Consider the following 25,267-nt stretch of genomic DNA (forward strand, 5'->3'; position numbering starts at 1 on the left):
TAGTCAAAGGAGGGCGGAGGTCAGACATATCAAAGGAGTCACTCGAGACCCCGGTACCTGAAGCTGGTGATGTAACAGCACCAGCAAGAGGTACAGGGGCATCAGGAGTGTCCAAAGAGTCGTCAAAAAACGAGGCAGTTCAGAACAGAGAGGGAGTTGGGAATCCCACTCCATTAGGACTTCAGGTATCAAAACCCTCTCTAGGGTTACTTCCCTTCTTTGCCATTTACTACCACAGTACATTCATTACTTACCTTAAAATATTTGTAGTCTTAATGTAGGGCAAGAGGTGAGTAGTATTTATTTGTAGGAAGTCAGTGTAGGCAGCGGTAGATGTAGGTACATGTATGTAGCCTCCCTGGGCTACACTACGCTGCCATATTATTACCATATTCACTGAGTTTAATTGTTTCTAACAACTACCTTTTTATGCCATCATAAACAAAGGGAGAAATAATGAATAATTCATGCCGAGAATTGTAAACAAACGTGTATGAAGGGCGGTGACTGGGCCAGACGCCAGATTCACAGTTTTCTCTAACGCTGAATCAGAGAAAACGTAATGTTTTTATTCCACCCAACTCAACACTATATGATATGTAACGTGTTTCGTATATAATTTTGAAGAAAATATCATAGATGGATTAATGAAAATGTCTATACAGTGGACCCCCGCATACCGATGGCATCACATAACGATTAATCCGCATACCGCTTGCTTTAATCGCAAAAATTTTGCATCGCATACCGCTTAAAAACCCGCTCACCGATTTTCGTCCGAGACGCGTCCAATGTGCGGCCTGAGCCATGCTCACATGTTCCGCCGGTGGCATTGTTTACCAGCCAGCCTCCGCAGTAACATCCAAGCATACAATCGGAATATTTCGTATTATTACAGTGTTTTCGGTGCTTTTTCTGGAAAATAAGTGACCATGGGCCCCAAGAAAGCTTCTAGTGCCAACCCTACAGCAATAAGGGTGAGAATTACAATAGAGATGAAGAAAAAGATCATTGATAAGTATGAAAGTGGAGTGCGTGTCTCCGAGCTGGCCAGGTTGTATAATAAACCCCAATCAACCATCGCTACTATTGGTGGTACAGCTGCTGCTGCTGCTGCTGTAGCATCGTCTGCTGCTGCTGTAACATCGTCTGTTGCTGCTGTAGCATCGTCTGTTGCTGCTGTACCACCGTCAGCTGCTGCTGCTGCTGCTGTAGCATCGTCTGCTGCTGCTGTAACATCGTCTGTTGCTGCTGTACCACCGTCAGCTGCTGCTGCTGCTGTAGCATCGTCTGCTGCTGCTGTAACATCGTCTGTTGCTGCTGTAGCATCGTCTGCTGCTGCTGTAGCATCGTCTGTTGCTGCTGTACCACCGTCAGCTGCTGCTGCTGCTGTAGCATCGTCTGCTGCTGCTGTAACATCGTCTGTTGCTGCTGTACCACCGTCAGCTGCTGCTGCTGCTGTAGCATCGTCTGCTGCTGCTGTAACATCGTCTGTTGCTGCTGTACCACCGTCAGCTGCTGCTGCTGCTGTAGCATCGTCTGCTGCTGCTGTAACATCGTCTGTTGCTGCTGTAGCATCGTCTGCTGCTGCTGTAGCATCGTCTGTTGCTGCTGTACCACCGTCAGCTGCTGCTGCTGCTGTAGCATCGTCTGCTGCTGCTGTAACATCGTCTGTTGCTGCTGTACCACCGTCAGCTGCTGCTGCTGCTGTAGCATCGTCTGCTGCTGCTGTAACATCGTCTGTTGCTGCTGTACCACCGTCAGCTGCTGCTGCTGCTGTAGCATCGTCTGCTGCTGCTGTAACATCGTCTGTTGCTGCTGTAGCATCGTCTGCTGCTGCTGTAGCATCGTCTGTTGCTGCTGTACCACCGTCAGCTGCTGCTGCTGCTGTAGCACCGTTGTTGGTGTGGCTTATTGAGAATACCAAGAAACAATTAACCCCAGAGGATTTGCCACCCAGGATAACCCAAAAAAGTTAGTGTCATCGAAGACTGTCTAACTTATTTCCATTGGGGTCCTTAATCTTGTCTCCCAGGATGCAACCCACACAAGTCGACTAACACCCAGGTGAACAGGGAAAAATGCCTGGAACTAGTGCTCATATTGGTGAATTTAAAGCCAGCAAAGGTTGGTTTGAGAGATTTAAGAATCGTAGTGGCATACACAGTGTGATAAGGCCTGTTCTGGAAGAAAATGCCAAACAGGACCTACAGTACTCAGGAGGAAAAGGCACTCCCAGGACACAGTGTCTCATCAGTCATTGCTGCATCTTCAATAAAGGTAAGTGTCATTTATTCTTCATTTAGTAGACTAGTACATGCACAATATATACTGTGCATGTACTACTCTACTATTGTGCATGTATCCTTCTCTTTGTGTGTGGGAAAATGTATATTTCATGTGGTAAAAATTTTTTTTTCATACTTTTGGGTGTCTTGCATGGATTAATTTGATTTCCATTATTTCTTATGGGAAAATTCATTCGCATACCGATTATTTCGCATAACAATGACCCCTCTTGCACGGATTAAAATCGGTATGCGGGGGTCCACTGTATTAACCTAAAATAAGACATTTAATGTACCCAAGAGTGATTATTATTGAACATACATCGCATGTGTGTTCTCTCAGATCTAGGCCCAAATTTACCATTCACAGGTTTTCTGAGTGAGCTGAGCTCATGGTGTAGCTCTACGGTTTGGACCCTGGCTTCAAAGCCGTGTTTCTACAGGACAGAGCCTGAAAGGGTTAATATATGCTAGTGTAAACTTGTTATCTGTCATTTATAAGTGGAAAAAATGGGGTTCTGCTTTCCAGCAATGTCTGCTTTCCGGCAGTAGCCTGGAACCTACCCTGCCATATAAGGGGGGGCCCTACTGTATATACATATTGTATGTGAGTATAGATGAAATGGGAGGTGATTAAGGTTAATCCAAGGAAGGGGAAGCTAGTTTCAGTTCCTTTTTTTTTTTTTTTTTTTTAAAGAACTTTTTCTTCTTCTTTCTTTCAACACACCGGCCGTATCCCACCAAGGCAAGGTGGCTCAAAAAGAAAAACGAAAGTTTCTCTTTTAAATTTAGTAATTTATACGGGAGAAGGGGTTACTAGCCCCTTGCTCCCAGCATTTTAGTCGCCTCTTACAACACGCATGGCTTACGGAGGAAGAATTCTGTTCCACTTCCTCATGGAGATAAGAGGAAATAAACAAGAACAAGAACTAGAAAGAAAATAGAAGAATACCCAGAGGGGTGTGTATATACATGTATATGCTTGTACATGTATGTGTAGTGTGACCTAAGTGCAAGTAGAAGTAGCAAGACATACCTGAAATCTTGCATGTTTATGAGACAGACAAAAGACACCAGCAATCCTACCATCATGTAAAACAATTACAGGTTTTCGTTGTACACTCACTTGGCAGGACGGTAGTACCTCCCTGGGCTGTTGCTGTTTACCAACCTACTACCTAGGAAAGAACTTTTTACCAGCATCAAAACCCCTCTCTTGAGATAGCACCAATGGTCAAATTAAACAAGCTGTCATCCTGGCTTGAGACTGGACAATGATCCCTGCTGCTATGACCAGGCAGACCAGGTAAGCATGTACCTAATAAAATTTCACATTTATTTTTTCAGATATATAGATCGCAATCTTGTGGAGTTTGAACAAATACAGCTAAAGCACAAGATCGGTGGTCGAACATCTCGGCAGCATGCTTCCAGAGAGGATCACATAAGAATCACACATGAGAGAGAGATAAAGCAATTTACTGGCTCTGGGTTTGGTAAGATTATTTTTTTATATTTCATCATTTATTGTTAAAATTTTTAAATATAAACTTTGGTGAAAATTTAGGTAATTGATCATTAACCCCTAAACTGTCCAAGCGTAGATCTCCGTTTGCACACATAGCACTCTGAACATAGATCAACGTTTTATTTTTCATTCCTTCAAATTTGGCACACTAGGCTTGAGTCGCCTAGATATGAAAGAATTGGTCTTTGCACTTAGTATGCACAGTATTAAAAAAATCTGGGAGCACTTAGTACCTTGTGGGAGCATCAGCTAGAACAAATAGCGTGGCAAACACCGGGGATTCACTGATGCCATGTCGCATTAACACTCCCATTTTAAGAGAAAAGTAAAGATAGGTTAGATAAATACATGAGTGAGTGTAGGTGGGTGTGAGCTGGACCTGACCAGCTTGTGCTACTAGGTCTGATGTCATGCTCCTTCCTTCAGTGGATGTGACCTGACTAGGTGGGTTATTGGTCTAAGCCAGGGGGGGAGGGCGACATGGACCTGCCTTGCATGGGCCAGTAGGCCTGCTGCGGTGTTCTTATTCGGCAGGCTGGCTGGCTGCCTGGCTTGCTTTGGCTGTCTCTCTGTCTATATTTCTATCTATCTAGATCTCTATCTATCTATATCTCAGTCTATCTATATCTCTGTCTCACATATACACATAAGTACAGTTATTATGCATAGTGTAAATTACCTAGGATAACCCAAAAATTCCAGGGAAAGATAGATGGACAGGTAGATAGACAGACAGATGGACAAACATGTTTGTGTGTATCAGTGAAAACAAATAAAGCCAGGGTTCCCCCAAGCGCCCATTTATCAAATGTCACTAAGCTGATAACAGCTGTCATAACACCATTCTTCAAGGAGAGTTTCATATATGTATACTGCAGGCAGACAGAAAGACAGATAAGCAGAGACAGACAGACAAGCAGATAGACAGAGACATAAGCAGAGACAAACAGGCAGATAGACAGACAGACAGAGAGAGAGACAAGACATGTTTGTGTGTAACAGTGATAACAAATGCATCAAGGGTTAGCTGGAGCAGTGGGCATTTATCAAATGTCACTGGGCTGTCAGCAGTATAGGGATGCCTTTCATAACAACATGCTTCAAGGTATATGCCAGAGTATATAAAACATTGCTGGGACCTATAAATACTTTGCATATATTTCTAGACAATAGTAAATAACTCAAGCAGGTGTAAATGTTCACCTGTCAATGTGGTTGTTACTATTTGAGTACTATTTCAGTACTTAATATTAGTGTCAGAACAAAGTTTGGCTATGAAATTACAAGAACTATTATAAATTGTAATGATCAGAACATAAAAAATATACAAATTAAAATAAAAACGAGAAAAAAAGGTATATCGGCAACACTTCGGCATGCAGCAGGAGTTGATGTTGCCGTCGGGTGAGCATCCAGAGCCAACTTCACGGTCTTATACCTCGGTCAGTACTGACCCTAAATTTTTTTTTTATCCTATAACATGTAGAAAAATGTGCTCTTCATTTAAAAAAAAAAAATTATTTTTCAAAATATTCGGAACGCCATGCGAGTGAATGTAGATCTACGTTTGGACAGTTTAAGGGTTAAGAAATGCTTTCTACTTGAAGATGTTAAGTGTTAATGATTAGCAATGGACTCATTAATTTATTATGTAGATATATTAATGTTGGTTGAATTACCGACAGTATGTCAGGTAAAAGGACACAAGTGCAACTAATGTGACATTTTATTGTGGCAATATTTTGGTCTCCAGGCTTGACAGCTCCTGGAGAGTGAAACATTGGCACAGTAAAATGTCACATTAGTTACACTTGTGCCCTTTTACCTAACATTATGTAAATGATTTATCAACCCTAGGGTAGATAGGGAATAACAAAAAAAGGCACAATACCGTGACTGGAACGATACACAAATAACCTGCACATAAAAGAGAGAAGCTTACGACGACGTTTCGGTCCAACTTGGACCATTGACAAAGTCACACTGTGTGACTTTGTCAATGGTCCAAGTCGGACCGAAACGTCGTCCTAAGCTTCTCTCTTTTATGTGCGGGTTATTTGTGTATAGATAGGGAAGCTATGTGGCAGATATTTTAAGTGAATGGAATAGGTGGTAGGTTACTGAAAGCAGTTAAGAGTTTTTACAGGGATAGTGTGCCTCATGTTAGGATATATAGGAGAGAGGGTGATCATTTTCCAGTAAAAGTAGGCCTTAGACAGAGGTGCATAATGTCACTGTCATTGTTAAATATATTTATAGATGGTGTTGTAAGAGAAGTGAATGCAGAGGTGTTTGGAAAAATGTGTGGGAGTGCCACAGTTGCTTTATGCTGATGACACTGTGCTTTTGGGAGATTCTGAAGAGAAGTTGCAGAGGTTGGTGGACAAGTTTGGGAGGATATGTAAAAGAAGGAAATTAAAAGTGAATGTAGGAAAGAGCAAGGTGATGAGGATAAAAAAAAAATTAGGTAATGAAAAACTGGAGGGAGGAAGTATGGAAGAAGTGAATGTATTCAGATATCTGGGAGTGAACTTGTCAGTAGATGGGTCTATGAAAGACTAAGGTGAACCATTGAATTGATGAGGGGGAAAAAGGTGAGTGGTGCTTTTTTTTTTTGAATCTGTGGAGACAAAGAATGTTATCCATGGAAGCAAAAAGGGGACTGTTTGAGAGTACCAATGCTCCTATATAGTGTGAAGCATTGGTTGTGAATGTTGCAGCACAGAGGAGGCTGGATCAGTGGAGATGTTGTGTCTGACAGCAATGTGTGACGTGATTATTATGCAGAGAATTTGTAGCTTGGAAATTAGGTGGTGCTGAGTTACTAAAGTATTATCCAGAGGGCTGAAGAGGTGGTTTGGACATTGAGAGAGGATGGAAGACAATAGGATGACTTGGAGGACATAGAAATCTATAGTGGAGGGAAGACAGAGTAGTGGTTGTCCTAGGGAAGGTTGGAGGGAGGGGGTTTAGCACTTCCCCCTTGATTATAATAATGTCACCCCTCTGGCAAGACAGTTATGGAGTGAATGATGGTGAAAGTTTTTCTTCTTTTTTGAGTCTCACTACCTTGGTGGGAGACAGCTGGTATATTAAAAAAAAAAATGTACGTCTGCTTGGATGCAGCCCTTGCCTTCTTCTCTAACACACAGTATCTTTAGCACTGCTAATGTTGGTTGCTGTAGTCAGGGAAATTTTGCTGCATCCAGACTATTACTATATAAAAATAAGCAGAATTAAGGATTTGGGTCAATAATCTTAGGTTATCACATTTTGTGAGGGAACATACATATCCTTTAATCATTTATGTATATAATTTTATTTTACTTCTAGAAACTGTGGATTTCTTAAATCCAGAAGCCCTGGAAATTTTCAAGTCCTGGACAGGAGAACTACGTTTCTTAAGTAACTTAAAGTTGAGAAGATTCACCAAGCAATTTCTAGAGTCAGGAGTAGCAGCAGTACCTGAAGAATGCACCACTCTTCATGATGTTGAATCAGATGCAAAAGAAATGGATGATCAAACTTGTGATACAAATATTGTATCAGAAGAGCATGAAACTGAACAAGAAACAATTTAATCACATCTCGATGTTTATAAAAGATTATGTATAAATAACAGTCTGTAAATATGCTTTTAATTTCCTCCAGTTCAATATTTATTACTAATACAGCAAAAATTTACAGTTTAACCCGTAAATGGTTCAAACGTATATATACGTTCTTACCGCTAGTGCCCGAAATGTAAATACAGTGGACCCCCGCATAACGATTACCTCCGAATGCGACTAATTATGTAAGTGTATTTATGTAAGTGCATTTGTACATGTATGTTTGGGGGTCTGAAATGGACTAATCTACTTCACAATATTTCTTATGGGAACAAATTCGGTCAGTACTGGCACCTGAACATACTTCTGGAGTGAAAAAATATCGTTAACCGGGGGTCCACTGTATACGTTTTATTTTTCCTGCCTCCAGATTTGGCACAATTGGCCTGAGATGCCTGGTCAGCATAGAATGGGTCTTAACACTCAATGTGCACCATATTAAAAAAATCTGGGACCACTTAGTACCTTGTGGGAGCGCCAGTTATATTGAGCGCCAGCTAGAGCAAACAGTGGGGCAAACACCAAGGGTTCTCTTATGTAATGTCATATTAACACCCCTTTTAACACTTTCAGGGTTTCGGACGTACTAGTACGGCTTAGACACCAGGGTTTTTGGCGTACTAGTACGCCTAAATTCTAGCGCCCTCAAATCTAGTGAGAGAAAGCTGGTAGGCCTACATATGAAAGAATGGGTCTATGTGGTCAGTGTCCGCAGTATAAAAAAAAATCCTGCAGCACACAGTGCGTAATGAGAAAAAAACTGACCATGTTTTTGGATTAAAACAGCAACTTTGCACTGTACTTTCGTGTGGTATTTATTGTTGTATTCTAATTTTCCTGGTTTCATTTTATAGAATGGAAGACATATTACAGAAATCAAGATGATATTAACTGGTTTTACAATGAAAAGGACCTTGAAATTGAGCTCAAAGTAGCAGAAATGTTGGATTTTCACCAAAGTTCAAAAGGAAACAAATCATGTTACACGTCAGCTGGTAAATCTTTCACAAGTACGCTGATATTATTTATACCATTTCTACACTAATGCAGTAGCCTGCATAACAGTAAATCTTCTATTTTTTGTGAGAATAAAAATTCAAAGTGGAAAGCAAAAGAATGTAAGAGGGTGTGGAGATGTGACTAATGAACAGAGGGAGTGTTATTTTAGTGCCAGGAATGTCTTTCTTGTTTATTCTGGACCCTATTCGGAAATTGGCATCTTTTGAAATTTGTGTGAAATTGGCAAAATTGCTAAATTCTGACCACTTTATTGGATAGTTGAAATCAGTAAATGGGTGGTTTCTTGTACTCATTCGATAGACAAAAATGGAGTCCTAGCCAAATAGTAGTTATGATTTTTGTCGACTAGTACAGTGAAATTGGCCGAAAATGGGGCTCAAAGTGAGCAAAATCACCGATGCGTAAACATCGTTGAGACCGCTAACTTCTTGAGAGCGTAATTCTGTAAGTTTTCCACCAAATTTCATATTTTTGGTGTCACTGTGATCAGAAAAAGATTCTCTATCTTTTCATATTTTTTTTTTTTTTTTTTTGGGGGGGGGGGGGATTTGGCGACCCTGAGAACAAGTCTCGGAGAGGGCCTGGCAACCCTGAAAGGGTTAAGAGGAAAGTGATGTTAACCCCAAGTTTAGGGTCTGTCTGTCTGTCTCTATCTGTATCTGTCTCTGTCTATCTGTCTCACAAGTACACACAAATACAATTAGACTGCAAATTACCTAGGATAACCTAAAAAATCTGAAGTGCTATACTGTGCTTGTAGATATAATGCATAAGAATACCTGTTGATTCACAGTGGCTCTCTCTGAGACAGACAGAGAGAGACAAGCAGACAGAGAAATAAGACAGAGACAGATAATCAGAGATACGAGCTCATCAAATGTCATCCCTTATTTCTGCACCCTGCTGGCACCCATCAAATGTCATACCTTATCTCATCTTATCTCTGCACCCTCTCTGGAGTTCATCAAATGTCATCTCATATCTGCCCTCCTGGATGCTTGTCACCGAACACTTGTCTTACACATTGCTTCAAGGGAATTTCTTACTTCTTCCTTCTTCCTTCCTCCTCCTCCTTCCTTCTTCTTCTATACTCCCGTGTATCCAAAACATTTCTGGGACCTAAAAATACTTTGTATATATTCCTAGACAATAGTAAATGACCAAGGAAGGTGTAAATGTCCACCTGTCAATGTGTTTGTGACAATTTGAGTACAATTTCAGTACCTAATATTAGTGTGAGAACAAAGATTGATTATGAAATAACAAGAACTACAATAAATTGTAATTATCAGAACATAAAAATTATATAAAATAATGTAAAAATGAGAAAAAATGGTATATCGGCAACACTTCCACAAGCTGCAGGACTCTGTTACCATCAGGTGAGTATTAAGTGCCAACTTTTGCAGCCTCATATCTCAGTAAGTACAGACCTTAATTTTTTTATTTTAATCATATAACACTTAGAAAAAATGTACTCTTTATTTTCATTAAAAAAAATTATTTTTTTATTTTTCAAAATATTTGGGGCACTGGGGTAGTGAACGTATATATACATATGGGCCGTTTATGGGTTAAGGCAAATTTACCTGAGAATTCACTGTGATATAGTACTCTACCCCTTCTGTATAAATTACTAAATGTAAAAAGAATAAAACCTTTTTTCTTTTTTGAGTCACCCTGCCTTGATGGGAGATTGCTGGTGTTGAAAAACTATTGATATATATACAGTAGGGCCCCGCTTTATGGTGTTCTGCTAATATGGACATTTCAAATTATGACCAAAACTCTCTATATGGCTCCCTGTCTTTCTAATACAGTCACTGCGCCCCACCCAGTTTGTTTACATTCTCCGTGAGCTCTGCATCTCTCCATTATGTTTGGGTGTGAAGCTTGGGTTATGAATTCAGCACCGAGGAGGCGGTTGGAGGCAGTGGAGATGTCCTGTCTAAGGGCAATGTATGGTGTAAATATTATGCAGAAAATTTAGAGTGTGGAAATTAGGAGAAGGTGTGGAGTTAATAAAAGTATTAATCAGAGGGCTGAAGAGGGGTTGTTGAGGTGGTTTGGTCATTTAGAGAGAATGGATCAAAGTAGAACGACATGGAGAGTGTATAAATCTGTAGGAAAAGGAAGGCAGGGTAGGGGTCGTCCTTGAAAAGGTTGGAAGGAAGGGGTAAGGGAGGTTTTATGGGCGAGGGGCTTGGACATCCACCAGGTGTGCATGAGCGTGTTCGATAGGAGTGAATGGAGACGAATGGTATTTGAGACCTGACGAACTGTTGGAGTGTGAGCACGGTAATATTTAGTGAAGGGATTCAGGGAAACTGGTTATTTTTATATAGCCAGACTTGAGTCCTGGAAATGGGAAGTACAATGCCTGCACTCTAAAGGAGGGGTTCGGGATATTAGTGGTTTGGAGGGATATATTGTGTATCTTTATACGTATATGCTTCTAAACTGTTGTGTTCTGAGCACCTCTGCAAAAACAGTGATTATGTGTGAGTGAGGTGAAAGTGTCGAATGATGAAAGTATTTTCTTTCTTTTTGGGTCGCCCCTGCCTTACGGCCGACTTGTTAAAAAAAAAAAAAAATAAACAAGTCGGCCGTCTCCCACCTAGGCAGGGTGATTACCTGGAGGTTATTCCGGGGATCAACGCCCCTGCAGCCCAGTCCATGACCAGGCCTCCCGATTGATCAGGGCCTGATCAACTAGGCTGTTACTGGTGGCCGCACGCAGTCCAACGTACGAGCCACAGCCCGGCTGATCCGGCACTGACTTTAGGTATCTGTCCAGCTCTCTCTTGAAGGCAGCCAGGGGTTTATTGGCAATTCCCCTAATGGACAAACACTTATGGTGTTTGTCCCTTAGTGTACCAATGGCGCCCCTACTTTTTATTGGGGGCATTTTGCATCGTCTGCCCAGTCTTTTACTTTCGTAGGGAGTGATTTCTGTGTGCAGATTTGGGACCATTCCTTCCAAGATTTTCCAAGTGTAGACTATGATATCTCTCTCCCACCTGCGTTCCAACGAGTACAAGTCAAGTGCTTCCAAGCGTTCCCAGTAGTTAAGGTGCTTGACAGAACTTATACGTGAAGTAAAGGATCTCTGTACACTCTCTAGATCTGCGATTTCACCTGCTTTGAATGGAGATGTTAATGTACACCAGTATTCCAGCCTAGAGAGAACAAGTGATTTGAAAAGGATCATCATTGGCTTGGCATCTCTCGTTTTGAACGTTCTCATTATCCATCCTGTCATTTTCTTTGCACGTGCGATCGTGGCACTGTTGTGATCCTTGAAAGTGAGATCCTCAGACATTACTACTCCCAGGTCCCTTACATTATTTTTCCGCTCTATTGTATGGCCAAAGTCTGTAGTATACTCTGTTCTAGTTATTATCTCCTCCAGTTTTCCATAACGGAGTAGTTGGAATTTGTCCTCATTGAACATCATATTGTTTACCGTTGCCCACTGGAAAACTTTATTTATATCTTCTTGGAGGTTAACCGCGTCCTCAGCAGATGACAGCCTCATGCAGATCCTAGTATCATCCGCAAAGGATGATACGGTGCTGTGATGTATATCTCTGTCAATGTCTGATATGAGGATAAGGAATAAGATGGGGGCGAGTACTGTGCCTTGTGGAACAGAGCTCTTCACTATGGCAGCCTCCGATTTAACTCTGTTGACCACTACTCTTTGTGTTCGATTTGTTAGGAAGTTGAAGATCCATCTCCCCACTTTCCCAGTTATTCCTTTAGCATGTATTTTATGGGCTATTACACCATGATCGCATTTGTCAAATGCATTCTGATTTTCTTCCAGTGCATCCAAGGCCATATCATAGTGATCCAGTAGTTGTGAGAGGCATGAGCCACCTGCCCTGAACCCATGTTGCTCTGGATTGTGCAGATTTTGGGAATCCAGGTGATTTGCAATCCTGCTTCTTAGCACTCTTTCAAAGATTATGATGTGGGACGTCAGAGCTATTGGTCTATAGTTCTTAGCTAATGCTTTGCTGCCACCTTTATGGAGTGGGGCTATATCCGTTGTTTTAAGTGACTGTGGAATTTCACCCATGTCCAAGCTCCTCCTCCATAGTGTACTTAGGGCACGCGAGAGGGGTTTCTTGCAGTTCTTAATAAAAACAGAGTTCCACGAGTCTGGGCCCGGGGCTGAGTGCATGGGCATGTTGTCAATGGCTTTTTCGAAATCTATCAAAGTTAGGGTAATGTCGGAAATCTGGCATACATTTATGGAGTTTTGAGGCTCATTCATGAAGAAATCATTTGGGTCATCGATCCTCAGACCGATTAGTGGTTCACTAAACACAGAGTCGTACTGGGATTCCAATATTTCACTCATTTCCTTGTTGTCATCTGTTTAAGTCCCATCCTGTCTGAGTAAGGGCCCGATACTAGATGTGGTATTTGCCTTGTTTTTGGCATGTGAAAAGAAATATTTTGAATTTCTTTCAATTTCACTAATAATTTTAAGCTCCTCCTGTCTCTCCTGGTTCCTGTAAGAGTCATTTAACTTAAGTTCGATAGTTTCCACTTCCCTGGTTAGCGCCTCCTTTCGTGTATCAGATATTCTAGCACTCCTGAGGAGCTCAGTGACTCTTCGTCGTCTTCTGTAGAGGGAGCGTCTTTCTCTCTCCAGTTTACTCCTGCTCTTCTTTCTTAAGGGAATATGCCTAGAACATGCTTCGGCTGCCAGGAAGTTGATCCTTTCAAGGCACTGGTTTGGATCGAAAAGAAAATACTTTCATCATCATTCAACACTTTCACCTCACTCGCACATAATCACCGTCTTTGCAGAGGTGCCCAGATACAACAGCTTAAAAGCATATATATAAAGATGTATAACATACCCCTCCAAACAGCCAATATCCCAAACCCCTACTTTCTAATAGTGCAGGCATTGTAATAGTAAGGCATGGGTCACGAGGGAAATTTTCGTCGCGTGGTTCAATGAAGTGTTTGGCCCTAGTGTGAAGGAGTATCTCCTGGAAAAGAAATTGGATCTCAAGTGCCTGCTAGTAATGGACAATGCACCTGCTCATCCTGCAAACTTGGATGACCTAATTTTTGAGGAGTTTGGGTTCATCACAGTAAAGTTCTTGCCCCCGAATACCACTCCTCTCCTCCAGCCCATGGACCAGCAGGTCATTGCAAACTTTAAAAAACTCTACACAAAAGCAATGTTTCACAGGTGCTTGACTGTGACCACAGACACTCACTTGACCCTAAGGGAATTTTGGAGAGAACACTTCAGCATCCTCCATTGCATAACCCTTATAGGTATGGCTTGGGAGGGAGTGACTACCAGGATTTTGAACTCTGCCTGGAGAAAATTGTGGCCAGATTGTGTCGACAAGAGGGATTTTGAAGGGCTTGGGACTGACCCTGATGAGCCTATGTCTGTTGTAAAATCAATTGTGGCACTGGGGAGTTCCATGGGGTTGGATGCGAGTTTGGAGGATGTGGAAGAATTGGTGGAAGACCACAACGAAGAGCTCACCACTGAGGAGCTGCAAGAGCTTCAGCAGGAAGAGCAACAGATCACAGCTCAGAATCTTGCTGCAGAGGAGGAGGAAGAGAGATGGAAGAAGGTGCCTTCTTCAGAAATTAAAGAGATTTTTACTATGTGGGCTAAGATGGAAAGCTTTATGGAGAACATCACCCTAACAAGGTTGTTGCAAGCCATGTTGGCAACATGTACAGTGACAAAGTCTTGGGCCATTTTAGGGAAGTGTTAAGGAGACGCCAGAAACAGAGCTCTCTCCACAGTTATTTTGCGAGACAGGACTCCAGTGACTCTCACGGTGGTCCTAGTGGCATTAAGAAACAGAGAAGAGAAGTAACCCCAGAAAAGCAATTGGTACTTGAGGTGTTGCTGGAAGGGAATTAACCTTCCAAACTATAAATAATCCACTCTCTCTCCTCCTCCAGTCTCCCATACACTAAGAAGAATCTCCAATAAAGGTAAGTGTTATGCTGTTAATGTTTCATTCACCATTTCCCATTGTATTGTTATGTACTACATGTATATTTCATGTAAAAAAAATTTTTGTTTTAATACTTCTGGGTGTCAGGAACGGATTAATTGTATTTACATTATTTCTTATGGGGAAAATTGATTTGCAAATCGTAAATTTCATTTATAGTAGCTCCTCCAGGAATGGATTAATTACGAAAAACGAGGGACCACTGTACCTATTTACAAGGCAGGTGACAGGTCCTTAGCTTCGAATTATAGACCAATAAGCCTTACCTCCATAGCGGGAAAATTTATGGAATCAATTGCCATCTTGATAGGCATAAAATGATAAATGAATCTCAACAGTTTTACTAAAGGGCGTTCCTGTCTTACGAATTTACTAACTTTTTTTTGCTAAGGTGTTTGAGGAGGTAGATCTTGGTAATGATTATAATATTGTGTATATGGACTTCAGTAAGGCTTTCAACAGAGTTCCACATCAGAGACTTTTGAGGAAACTTAAGGCACACAGAATAGGAGAAACTTTTTCCTGGGTAGAGGCATGGTTTACAAATAGGCAGCAAAGAGCTTGCATAAATGGGGAGAAATCAGAATGGGGGCACATCACAAGTGGGTGTTCCACAGGGGTCAGTGTTGGGCCCTTTGTTGTTCACAATTTACATAAACGACATAGATGAGGGAATAAATAGCAACATAAGCAAATTTGCTGATGACACCAAAATAGGCTGTCCAATTCATTCTATTGAGGACATTAGTGCACTCCAGGATGATTTGAATACACTGATGCAGTGGTCGGAGAAGTGGCAGATGCAGTTTAATATAGACAAATGCAAAGTGCTAAATGTTGGACAGGACTAGAACCATGCCACTTACAAACTGAATAGTGTAGATCTTAATACTTCTGATTGTGTAAAGGGTTTAGTTCTGGTTAGCAGTAATCTGAAACCAAGACAACAGTGTATAAGTGTTTGCAATAAAGCTAACACAATCCTTGGCTTCATATCAAGAAGTATAAATAATAGAAATCCTCAGGTTGTTCTTCAACTCTATATATCCTTGGTTAGGCCTCATTTAGATTATGCTGCACAGTTCTGGTCACCATATTACAGAATGGATATAAATGCACTGGAAAACGTACAGAGGAGGATGACAAAGTTATTCCCATGTATCAGAAATCTTCCCTACGAGGATAGACTGAGGGCCCTGAATCTGCACTGTTTAGAAAGGCGTAGAATTAGGGAAGATATGATTGAGGTGTATAAATGGAAAACAGGAATAAATAAAGGGGATGTAAATAGAGTGCTGAAAATATCCAGCCAAGACAGGACTCGCAGCAATCGTTTCAAGCTAGAACAGTTCAGATTCAGGAAGGACATAGGAAAGCACTGGTTTGGTAATAGAGTTGTGGAACAAACTCCCGAGTACCGTCATAGAAACTAAGACCTTGTGTAGTTTTAAAAATAGGTTGGATAAATACGCGAGTGGGTGTGGGTGGGTGCGAGTTGGATCTGAATAGCTTGGGCTACCAGGCCTGGTGCTGTGCTCCTTCCTGAAGTGGAAGTGACCTGACTAGGTGGTCATTGTTCTAGGCAGGGGGGGGGGGTGTATGGACCTGCTTCGCATGGATCAGTAGGCCTGTTGCAGTGTTCCTTCTTTCTTATGTTCTTATTAATGTATTTTAAAATAAAAACAAAAGTACTCTTAAAATTCAGACATATGCTGAAGTTCCTAGCCAGATTACTTTGGAAACAATTCTTCATCCACTGTATTACTCTCAATATACTATACATAACTCAACATTGCACACAGGTACAGAGTAAAACTTGCAATTAATCATAAAATATATTAATATAAAAATAAATGCTACAATTTTATATATTTATCACCACATTTGTTCCCAACTAAATGGGGGAACCAGGTGTACCAGACCTCAAAATACAAGCCTCTTATAATGGAAGAATTTACTATATGGTACATAAATAAATTTTACAATAACAATATGCTGGGTACATATAGTATATATATATTTTAAAGTCTATACAGACAATGTTCTCTATTTTACTTCAGTAAAAATGACATAATTTAAGATATACAAACATCCAAAATACAAAATTACTTGTATAGCATTCATAAAATGGAATGATACAATACCTAAAGCTGAAGAGGAGGCTACAGTGCTGTATAATACTTATGGGTTTAGTGCTTCCCATAAGATGATTATGATAATTTGGGTCATCCTACCTTGGTAGGAGACAGATGTTACGATAAAAAAATAGTAATAATGAAAAGGGTTATAATTCCTTGGATATTTACAATCTAAGCACAGTACTGCACCTTAGAAATAGTATTAATAAATTTTAAAATAAAAAAAACTCAATCTAAGAAATAGTTAAAGTGAAAAAAATAATATCTTAGTACCTGGGCTCAGATGGGGGCACAATATATATCTTAGTACCTGGACTCAGATGGGGGCACTGATCCCCAAAACCTTCTCTAGGTATACATGATTTTAGGATAGCCATGATCTACTGCTAAACCACCAGGGTCTGGAGTTTACCCGGGGTCTATGCTGGTAGAAGACTCTTGATCCAAGAAAATTACCCTACATTTGATCAAACCTTATTACCTCCTATTCCACAGATAGTGTATGAATCCTGGTTTAGCACACATCTATTATCTAAAGATTTTTTTTTTTTTGGTAGTATATTAAATTTTCTGTAGGCATCATACATATGCAAGTGTATAAACTCATCACACAATGAGAATGATCACCACAGACTGTCTTCAAACATAAAATACTGAAACTTGTATGGATCCCTCACCTAAGCACTAGAAGACAAAAAGAATGCAGATGTAATATATACGGACTTTGCAAAAGCCTTCGACAAGTATGACCATGGCATAATAGCGCACAAAATGCGTACTAAAGGAATAACAGGAAAAGTTGGTAGATGGATCTATAATTTCCTCACAAACAGAACACAAAGAGTAGTAGCCAACAGAGTAAAGTCTGAGGCGACTACAGTGAAAAGCTCTGTTCCACAAGGCACAGTACTCGCTCCCATCTTGTTTTCTCATCCTCATATCTGACATAGACAAGGATGTCAGCCACAGTACTGTGTCTTCCTTTGCAGATGACACTCGAATCTGCATGACAGTGTCTTCCATTGCAGACACTGCAAGGCTCCAGGCGGACATCAACCAAATCTTTCAATGGGTTGCAGAAAACAATATGAAGTTCAACAATGAGAAATTTCAATTACTCCAATATGGTAAACACGAGGAAATTAAAACTTCATCAGAGTACAAAACAAATTCCGGCCACAAAATAGAGCGAAAAACAAATGTCAAAGACCCGGGAGTGATCATGTCGGAGGATCTCGCCTTCAAGGACCATAACATTGTATAAATCGTATCTGCTAGAAAAATGACAGAATGGATAATGAGAACCTTCAAAACTAGGGATGCCAAGCCCATGATGACTCTTCAGGTTGCTTGTTCTATCTAGGCTGGAATATTGCTGAACACTAACAGCACCTTTCAAAGCAGGTGAAATTGCTGACCTAGAAAATGTACAGAGAACCTTCACGGCGCGCATAACATAAATAAAACACCTCAATTACTGGAAGCGCTTGAAGTTCCTGTACTCCCTGGAACACAGGCAGGAGAGATACATGATTATATACACCTGGAAAATCCTAGAGGGACTAGTACTGAACTTGCACACGAAAATCACTCGCAGCGGAAGCAAAAGACTCTACAGACGATGCAACATCCCCCCAATGAAAAGCAGGGGTGTCGCTAGCACGTTAAGAGACAATACAATAAGTGTCAGGGGCCCGAGACTGTTCAACTGCCTCCCAGCATACATAAGGGGGATTACCAATAGACCCCTGGCTGTCTTCAAGCAGGCACTGGACAAGCACCTAAAGTCGGTACCTGACCAGCCGGGCTGTGGCTCATACATTGGATTGCGTGCAGCCAGCAGTAACAGCCTGGTTGATTAGGCTCTGATCAACCATAAGGCCTGGTCACAGACCGGGCCACGGGGGCGTTGACCCCCCAGAACTCTCTCCAGGTAAACCTAGTACAGTCCTCACTTATTGTTGTTTCGTTATAACGGTTCCACTGTCTGTATGAAGTTTGCGCATTCATTTTTGAACTATATGGTAGGAGGTGCTCATTACAATTTTTGCTTTGCAAACATTTATTCCTTGATTTAACCCTGTACTGTGCATCTGATGTTTATATCAATTAGCCTATGGTAAATTATCAAAAATGTGCTAAACCTACAAGGGTCAGCCTATGGTAAAATTGGTTTCATTTTACATAGTTTTCCTTAAAGTCGCAGTTTCCAAGAACCTATTGATGATATTAACCCTTTGACTGTTTTGGTCGTATATATACGTCTTACAACCCACAGTGTTTGACGTATATATACATGTACTCAAAAATTCTAGTGGCTTCAAATCAAGCAGGAGAAAGCTGGTAGGCCCACATGTGAGAGAATGGGTCTGTGTGGTCAGTGTGCACCATATAAAAAAACAAATCCTGCAGCACACAGTGCGTGAGAAAAAAACTCCGGTGTGTTTTTTTTATTTTTTTTTTTTTTATAATTAAAATTCCGACTTTGTGGTCTATTTTCGTATAGTATTTATGGTTGTATTCTCGTTTTCTTGGTCTCATTTGATAGAATGGAAAACATATTATAGAAATAGAGGTGATTTTGATTGGTTTTACTATGAAAAGAACCTTGAAATGGAGCTCAGAGTATGGGAAATGTTTGATTTTTGCCGATGTTCCAAAGTAAACAAATGATGTCATTTTCCAATAATGTCCAAGTAGCCATTCTAATATGCAGTCATGAATGGGTTGACATTATTTATACAGTTATTACAATATTACAGTAGTCTGCGTAACAGTAAATTATATATACAAGGTTCTCCATCAAAGCATGTGCCCTGCCCAAAGCAGTAAAAGGTATTATTTGCTTTGCAAAATATAACCTCTTCTTACTGTATCACACAAGATATTGTCTAACATAGTCAGCAACCAGGATAAAACTTTTATTCAGGTGGAGCCAACACTTGACAAACTTTTGCTACCTTAGCTTACCTCTTCTCAAGATAAATATAAATGTATAATAAAGGAATTCCAACAAGAATCACTATCCCTGCAAGCAAAACTTTCCACCAAGTGATTCCCCAGTCTGCTCCAGTGCACTTATCCTCTGTCTGTTGAAGTGGATGGAATCGTGGGTCAGTTAGAACTGCAGCAACTTCATCGAGAGAACCTTTGTAAAAATTGGTTTTCTCGCGGATGTTAGCCAAGTCTTTCTGCATCGAATTAAGAAACCTCATTGCTTCCTTCTTAGTTCGCGTGTCTTTTAAAATGCGATCAATACTAATGTAGCCTACGTGCATTTCAGAATCACTCTCGTATTCACTACAACTACTTATACTTCTTGTACCTAAAATTGTAGCCCTAGTATTAGCAATAGTCTTCTTCTCACTATAAGTGCACTGTTGCTGTTCCTCTTCTTTCAACATTTCTGCAAGAACCGAGTTTGCCTTCACTGGTATTTTCAAAGATTTCAAAGCATAAAATTCTTTTTCTTGTATTATCTTATTGATTCGCTTTAATTCAGATACCTGAAATAAAAAAAAAATGGGGTCATCAGAAACATTAATTACAACATTGTCCTCTACTTTCCAAAATATATAGATTAAACAAACCAAGTAAATGCTTGTATATAAACAGAAATTCATGTTTAATAACAGCACTGGGGAATCAATGCCTCGATTCTTACTTTAGTAAGATTCAGTAATGTATTGTAAGGTATACAAAAATGAATCCCCAAAAGATGAAGATATATACTAGAGGAAGTGAATGTGTTCAGATATTTAGAAGTGGACTTGTTGGCAGATGGGTATATGAAAGATGAGGTGATCCACAGAAATAATGAAGGAAAAATGGGAGGGGGGGGGTGCACTGAGGCATCTGTGGAAACAGTCAAGAGAGAGGAAATGTATGAGAGTATCGTGGTACTAACACTCTTATATGGATGTGAAGCAGGGCTGTGAATGTTACAGTGGAGGAGGAGGTTGGAGGCAGTGGAGATGTCATGTTTGAGGGCAATGTGTGGTGTAAATATTATGCAGAGAATTCGTAGCTTGGAAATTAGGAAGTGCAGAGTTACTAAGTATTATCCAGAGTGCTGTGAAGTGGTTTGGACATTTAGAGTATGGAGCAAAATAGGGTAACTTGGATATATAAATCTGTAGTAGAGGGAAGGCAGGGTAGTGGTCGCCCTAGGAAAGGTTGGAGGGAGAGGGTAAAGGAAGTTTTGTGTGCGAGGGGCTTCGGCTTCCAGCAAGCATGTGTGAGCGTGTTTGATAGGAACGAATGGTTTTTAGGACTTGACATGCTGTTGGAGTGTGAGCAAGGTAACATTTATGAAGGGATTCAGGGAAACCAACAGGCCGGACTCAAGTCCTGGAGATGGGGGATTACGGTGTCTGCACTCTGAAAGAGGGGTGTTAATGTTGGTTTTATAACTGTAGGGTAAGCACGCTTCTGGCAAGAGAGTGATGGAGTGAATCATGATATTTTTTTTTTTTTTGGGGGGGGGGGGCACCTGCCTTGGTGGGAGATGGCCAATGTGTTAATAAAAAAATAATAAATTATCTTCAGTGAAGCTACAGTAAACACTAAGGCAAATGCCAGTGGCAATGAAGTCAAGGTACTCTCCCTTCTCGACAAATTTATCATTGTAACGTTAAAGAAATATGCTTATTTTTTAAATGAACATTAAGAATAAAGATATACAGTTTGGTTAAAATAAATAAATAGTTACTTCATATAAAGGGAAGGGGGACAAGATTGTAAAAATTATAGGGGAGTAAGTTTACTGAGTATAACAGGTAAAGTGTATGGTAGGGTTATTATTGAAAGAATTAGAGGTAAGACAGAAAGCAGGATTGCAGATGAACAAGGAGGCTTTAGAATGGGTAGGGGATGTGTAGATCAAGTGTTTACACTGAAGCATATATGTGAAAAGTATTTAAATAAAGGTAGGGAAGTTTTTATTGCATTTATGGATTAAGAAAATGCATATGATACAGTGGATAAGGGAGTAATGTGGCAGATGTTGCAAGTCTATGCAATAGGTAGTAAGTTATTATTATTATTATAATCAAGGGGGAAGCGCTAAACCCGGAGGATTATACAGCGCCTGGGGGGGGGGATGTGGAAGGCATTCAGGCTTAATTCGGGGAACTGGAGCACAGATCCAATTCCCTAAATCAAGAGCCCCTCACCAACATCAAGGAACCTTCCTTGAGGGGAGTAAGTTACTAAATGCTGTAAAGAGTTTTTACAAGGATATTGAGGCTCAGGTTAGTTTAAGAGAGAGGGAGATTACCTCCCAGTAAATGTAGGTCTTAGAGATGTGTAATGTCACAATGGTTGTTTAACTTATTTATAGAGAGGGATGTTAAAGAAGTAAATGCCAGGGTGTTGTGGGACAGCGGTGGGATTAAATTATGGGGAATCAAATACAAAATGGGAGTTGACACAGTTACTTTTTGCTGATGATACTGCGAGTTTTGGAAATTCTAACGAAAAGTTGCAAAGGTTCATGGACGAGTTTGGGAGGGTGTGTAAGGGTAGAAAGTTGAAAATGAACATAGATAAGAGTAAGGTGATGAGGGTATCACACGATTTGGATAAAAGAAAAACTGGATATCACACTGGAGGGAGGGAGCATGGAAGAAGTGAAAATGTTCAGATACAGTTGGGCTCCACTCATATGGCAGGTTAGGTTCCAGGCTAACGCCTTAACCCTTTGAGGGTCCGTCCCATAGTTCTACAGCTTTGAAGCCTGGGTCCAAGCCGTAGAACTACGGCTTGAGCTCAGGTCACTCAGATAAGCTGTAAGTGGTAAATTTGGGCCTAGATATGAGAGAATGCATGTATGTGGTAAGTGTGCACCACATATAACAAATACTGCAGCATGTAGTACATAATGAGAAAAAAAAAATTGCAACCATATTTTTGGATTAAAACAGCGACTTAATGGTGTTTTTTCGTATGTTTTTTTTTACAGCTGTATTAGTGGTCTCATTTGATAGAATGGAATATACAGTGGACCCCCGCATAACGATCACCTCCAAATACGACCAATTATGTAAGTGTATTTATGTAAGTGCGTTTGTACGTGTATGTTTGGGGGTCTGAAATTGACTAATCTACTTCACAATATTCCTTATGGGAAAAAATTCGGTCAGTACTGGCACCTGAACATACTACTGGAATGAAAAAAGTTCGTTAACCGGGGGTCCACTGTATATTACAGAAATAGAGATGATTTTGACTGGTTTTAGTACTGAAAATGGCTTGAAACTGAGCTTGATATAAAGGAAATGTTCAATTTTTGCTGATGTTCAGGAGTAAACAAATGTCGTCACGCATCTAATACACGTCAGCTGGTGGGTCTAATATATGTTCATGAATATGCTATTACATGTATTTATATAATTATTACAATATTACATAACAATAAATCTATTTTTTAGCGCGAATAAAAATTAATTATGTGGATAAAAAAAACAAAATGGAATCCACTTGTAAAGCCTGGAGATGTAACTAATAAACAGAGGAAATTTTAGTTTAATGCCAGGAATGCCTGCATTGTTTATTATGGACCCTATTTTGAAACTGGAATATTTTGAGCTTTGTGTTAAACTGGCCAAATTACTAATTTCCAATCACTTTATTGAGTAGTTGAAACAATTGATTGGGAGATGTCTAGTGCTTAATCAATAAAAAGAAGTAATACTAGTGAAATAGCTAAGAATTTGATTGACTGGAATGTTATTGACCTAAAATGGGAGTCGAAGTCGGCAAAATCGTCGATGCGTAAATATCGCTGACGAAGCAAAATTCACGAAAGCATAATTTTGTCAGTTTTCCATCAAATTTCGTACTTTTTGTTTTATTACCTTCAGAAAAAAAATTTCTTTACCATTTCATAAGAAAAAATAAAAAAAAATTTTTTTTTTTTTTTAAATTTTTGGATCCTGGCTGTCACACTGAGATTTGGCCTCTGGACCCTCCAAGAGTTAAAGCGGAAATTACCTTAAAGTGGAACGCCATTTTTTCCACTTAGTAATGCCAGACAACAAGTTTACACTAACTTATATTAAGTCAGTAATAGAACTAGGCATTAAAAAGCATAATAAAAAGGAAAATACACACAGTACACCCATTACTTACCTTAAAATATTTGTAGTCTTAATGTAGGGTGAGAGGTGTGTCATATTTATTTGTAGGAAGTCAGGTGTGGGAAGTATGGTAGCCAGCCAGGGCAGCCCATCCCACCCACACGTAATATACGACACTTAACCCTTTGACTGTTTCGGTTGTATATATACGTCTTACAAGCCACTGTGTTTGACGTATATATACTAAAAAATTCTAGCGGCTTCAAATCAAGCAGGAGAAAGCTGGTAGGCCCACATGTGAGAGAATGGGTCTATGTGCACCATATATAAAAAATCTTGCAGCACGCAGTGCATGAGAAAAAAATTTGATCGTATTTTTGGATTAAAACGTCGACTTTGTAGTGTATTTTCGTATAGTATTTATGGTTATATTCCTGTTTTCTTGGTCTCATTTGATAGAATGGAAAACATATTATAGAAATAGAGATGATTTTGATTGGTTTTACTATGAAAAGAACCTTGAAATGAAGCTCAAAGTAGGGGACATGTTTGATTTTTCCTGATGTTCAAAAGTAAACAAATGATGTCATTGTCCAATAAATGTCCAACTATTCATTCTAATATGCAGTCATGAATGGGTTGACATTATTTATACAATTATTACAATATTGCAGTAGTCTGCATAACAGTAAATCTTCTATTTTTTATTTGAATAAAAATTCAAAATAGAAAGCAAGAGTAATATCAGAGGGGCCTGGAGACGTGACTGATGAACAAAGAAAATGTTATTTTAGAGCCAGGAATATCTGCATTGTTCATTCTGGACCCTATTTTGAAATTGTCATTTTTTAATTTTCATGAAATTGGCAAAATTGCAAATTTCTGACCATGTTATTGGGTAATTGTAATTGGTAAATGGGTAGTTTCTTGTACTCAATTGATAGAACAAATGGAGTTCTAAAGAAATAGCTATGAGTTTGGTCGACTGGAACAATGAAATTAGCCGAAAATAGAGCTCAAAGTGGGTGAAATTGCCGATTCGTAAATATTGCCGAGGTCACTAACTTTGCGAGTGTAATTCCGTAAGTTTTCCATCAAATTTCGTTCTTTTGGTGTCATTACCATCGGGAAAAGATTCTCTATCATTTCATAAGAAAAAAATTTTTTTTTTTTTTTCAAAATTTTTTCGACACCAGGAGACACATCAGGATTTGGGGGTTGCAACAGTCAAGGGGTTCATAAAGTGCCCCAGAGTGATAAAATACATATACTGTACAGTACAATGGATCCTCCCTTTCTGTGATTAATTCATTCAAGTGAGTCTGATGAAGTGTGAAATTCATGAAAACTGAAACCATTTTCCCCATGAGAAATACATAATATAAATCCAATTAACCCTTTGACTGTTTTCGACGTATAAATACGTCTTACGAGCCAATGTTTCTGACGTATATATACTCAATAATTCTAGCGGCTTCAAATCAAGTGGGAGAAAGCTGGTAGGCCCATATGTGAGAGAATGGGTCTGTGTGGTCAGTGTGCACCACATAAAAAAAATCCTGCAGCACACATTGCGTAATGAGAAAAAA

At 39.8% G+C, this 25,267-nt stretch overlaps 2 protein-coding genes across 5 annotated transcripts in view; one reads left to right on the forward strand and one right to left on the reverse strand.

Annotated features, from left to right (window-relative positions):
• LOC128686128 (translation machinery-associated protein 16) overlaps positions 1–7,446 on the forward strand; it is a 60,277-nt gene extending 52,831 nt beyond the window's left edge. For all 3 annotated transcript variants that reach the window (XM_070083344.1, XM_070083342.1, XM_070083343.1), the window contains 2 exons: positions 3,636–3,784; positions 7,150–7,446. In XM_070083344.1, the coding sequence (XP_069939445.1) occupies positions 3,636–3,784; positions 7,150–7,397 (397 nt within the window). In that variant the 3' untranslated portion in view covers positions 7,398–7,446. The remainder of the gene's footprint in view (positions 1–3,635; positions 3,785–7,149) is intronic.
• Positions 7,447–16,283: 8,837 nt separating this feature from the next.
• LOC128686132 (lysM and putative peptidoglycan-binding domain-containing protein 3) overlaps positions 16,284–25,267 on the reverse strand; it is a 129,360-nt gene continuing 120,376 nt past the window's right edge. Inside the window, exons 3-4 of one of the 2 annotated variants that reach the window (XR_011391782.1) lie at positions 16,910–20,105; positions 16,284–16,872 (exon numbers count right to left, since the gene is read on the reverse strand). Coding sequence is in view for 1 of the 2 variants with exons in the window: in XM_070083345.1 (XP_069939446.1) it covers positions 19,566–20,105 (540 nt within the window). In the remaining variant the exon portion in view is untranslated. Of the gene's footprint in view, positions 20,106–25,267 lie in introns of both variants that reach the window. The other variant, XM_070083345.1, reaches the window with a different exon arrangement.

Source organism: Cherax quadricarinatus, chromosome 9 (assembly GCF_038502225.1).
Source record: "Cherax quadricarinatus isolate ZL_2023a chromosome 9, ASM3850222v1, whole genome shotgun sequence".
Lineage (NCBI taxonomy): Eukaryota > Metazoa > Arthropoda > Malacostraca > Decapoda > Parastacidae > Cherax > Cherax quadricarinatus.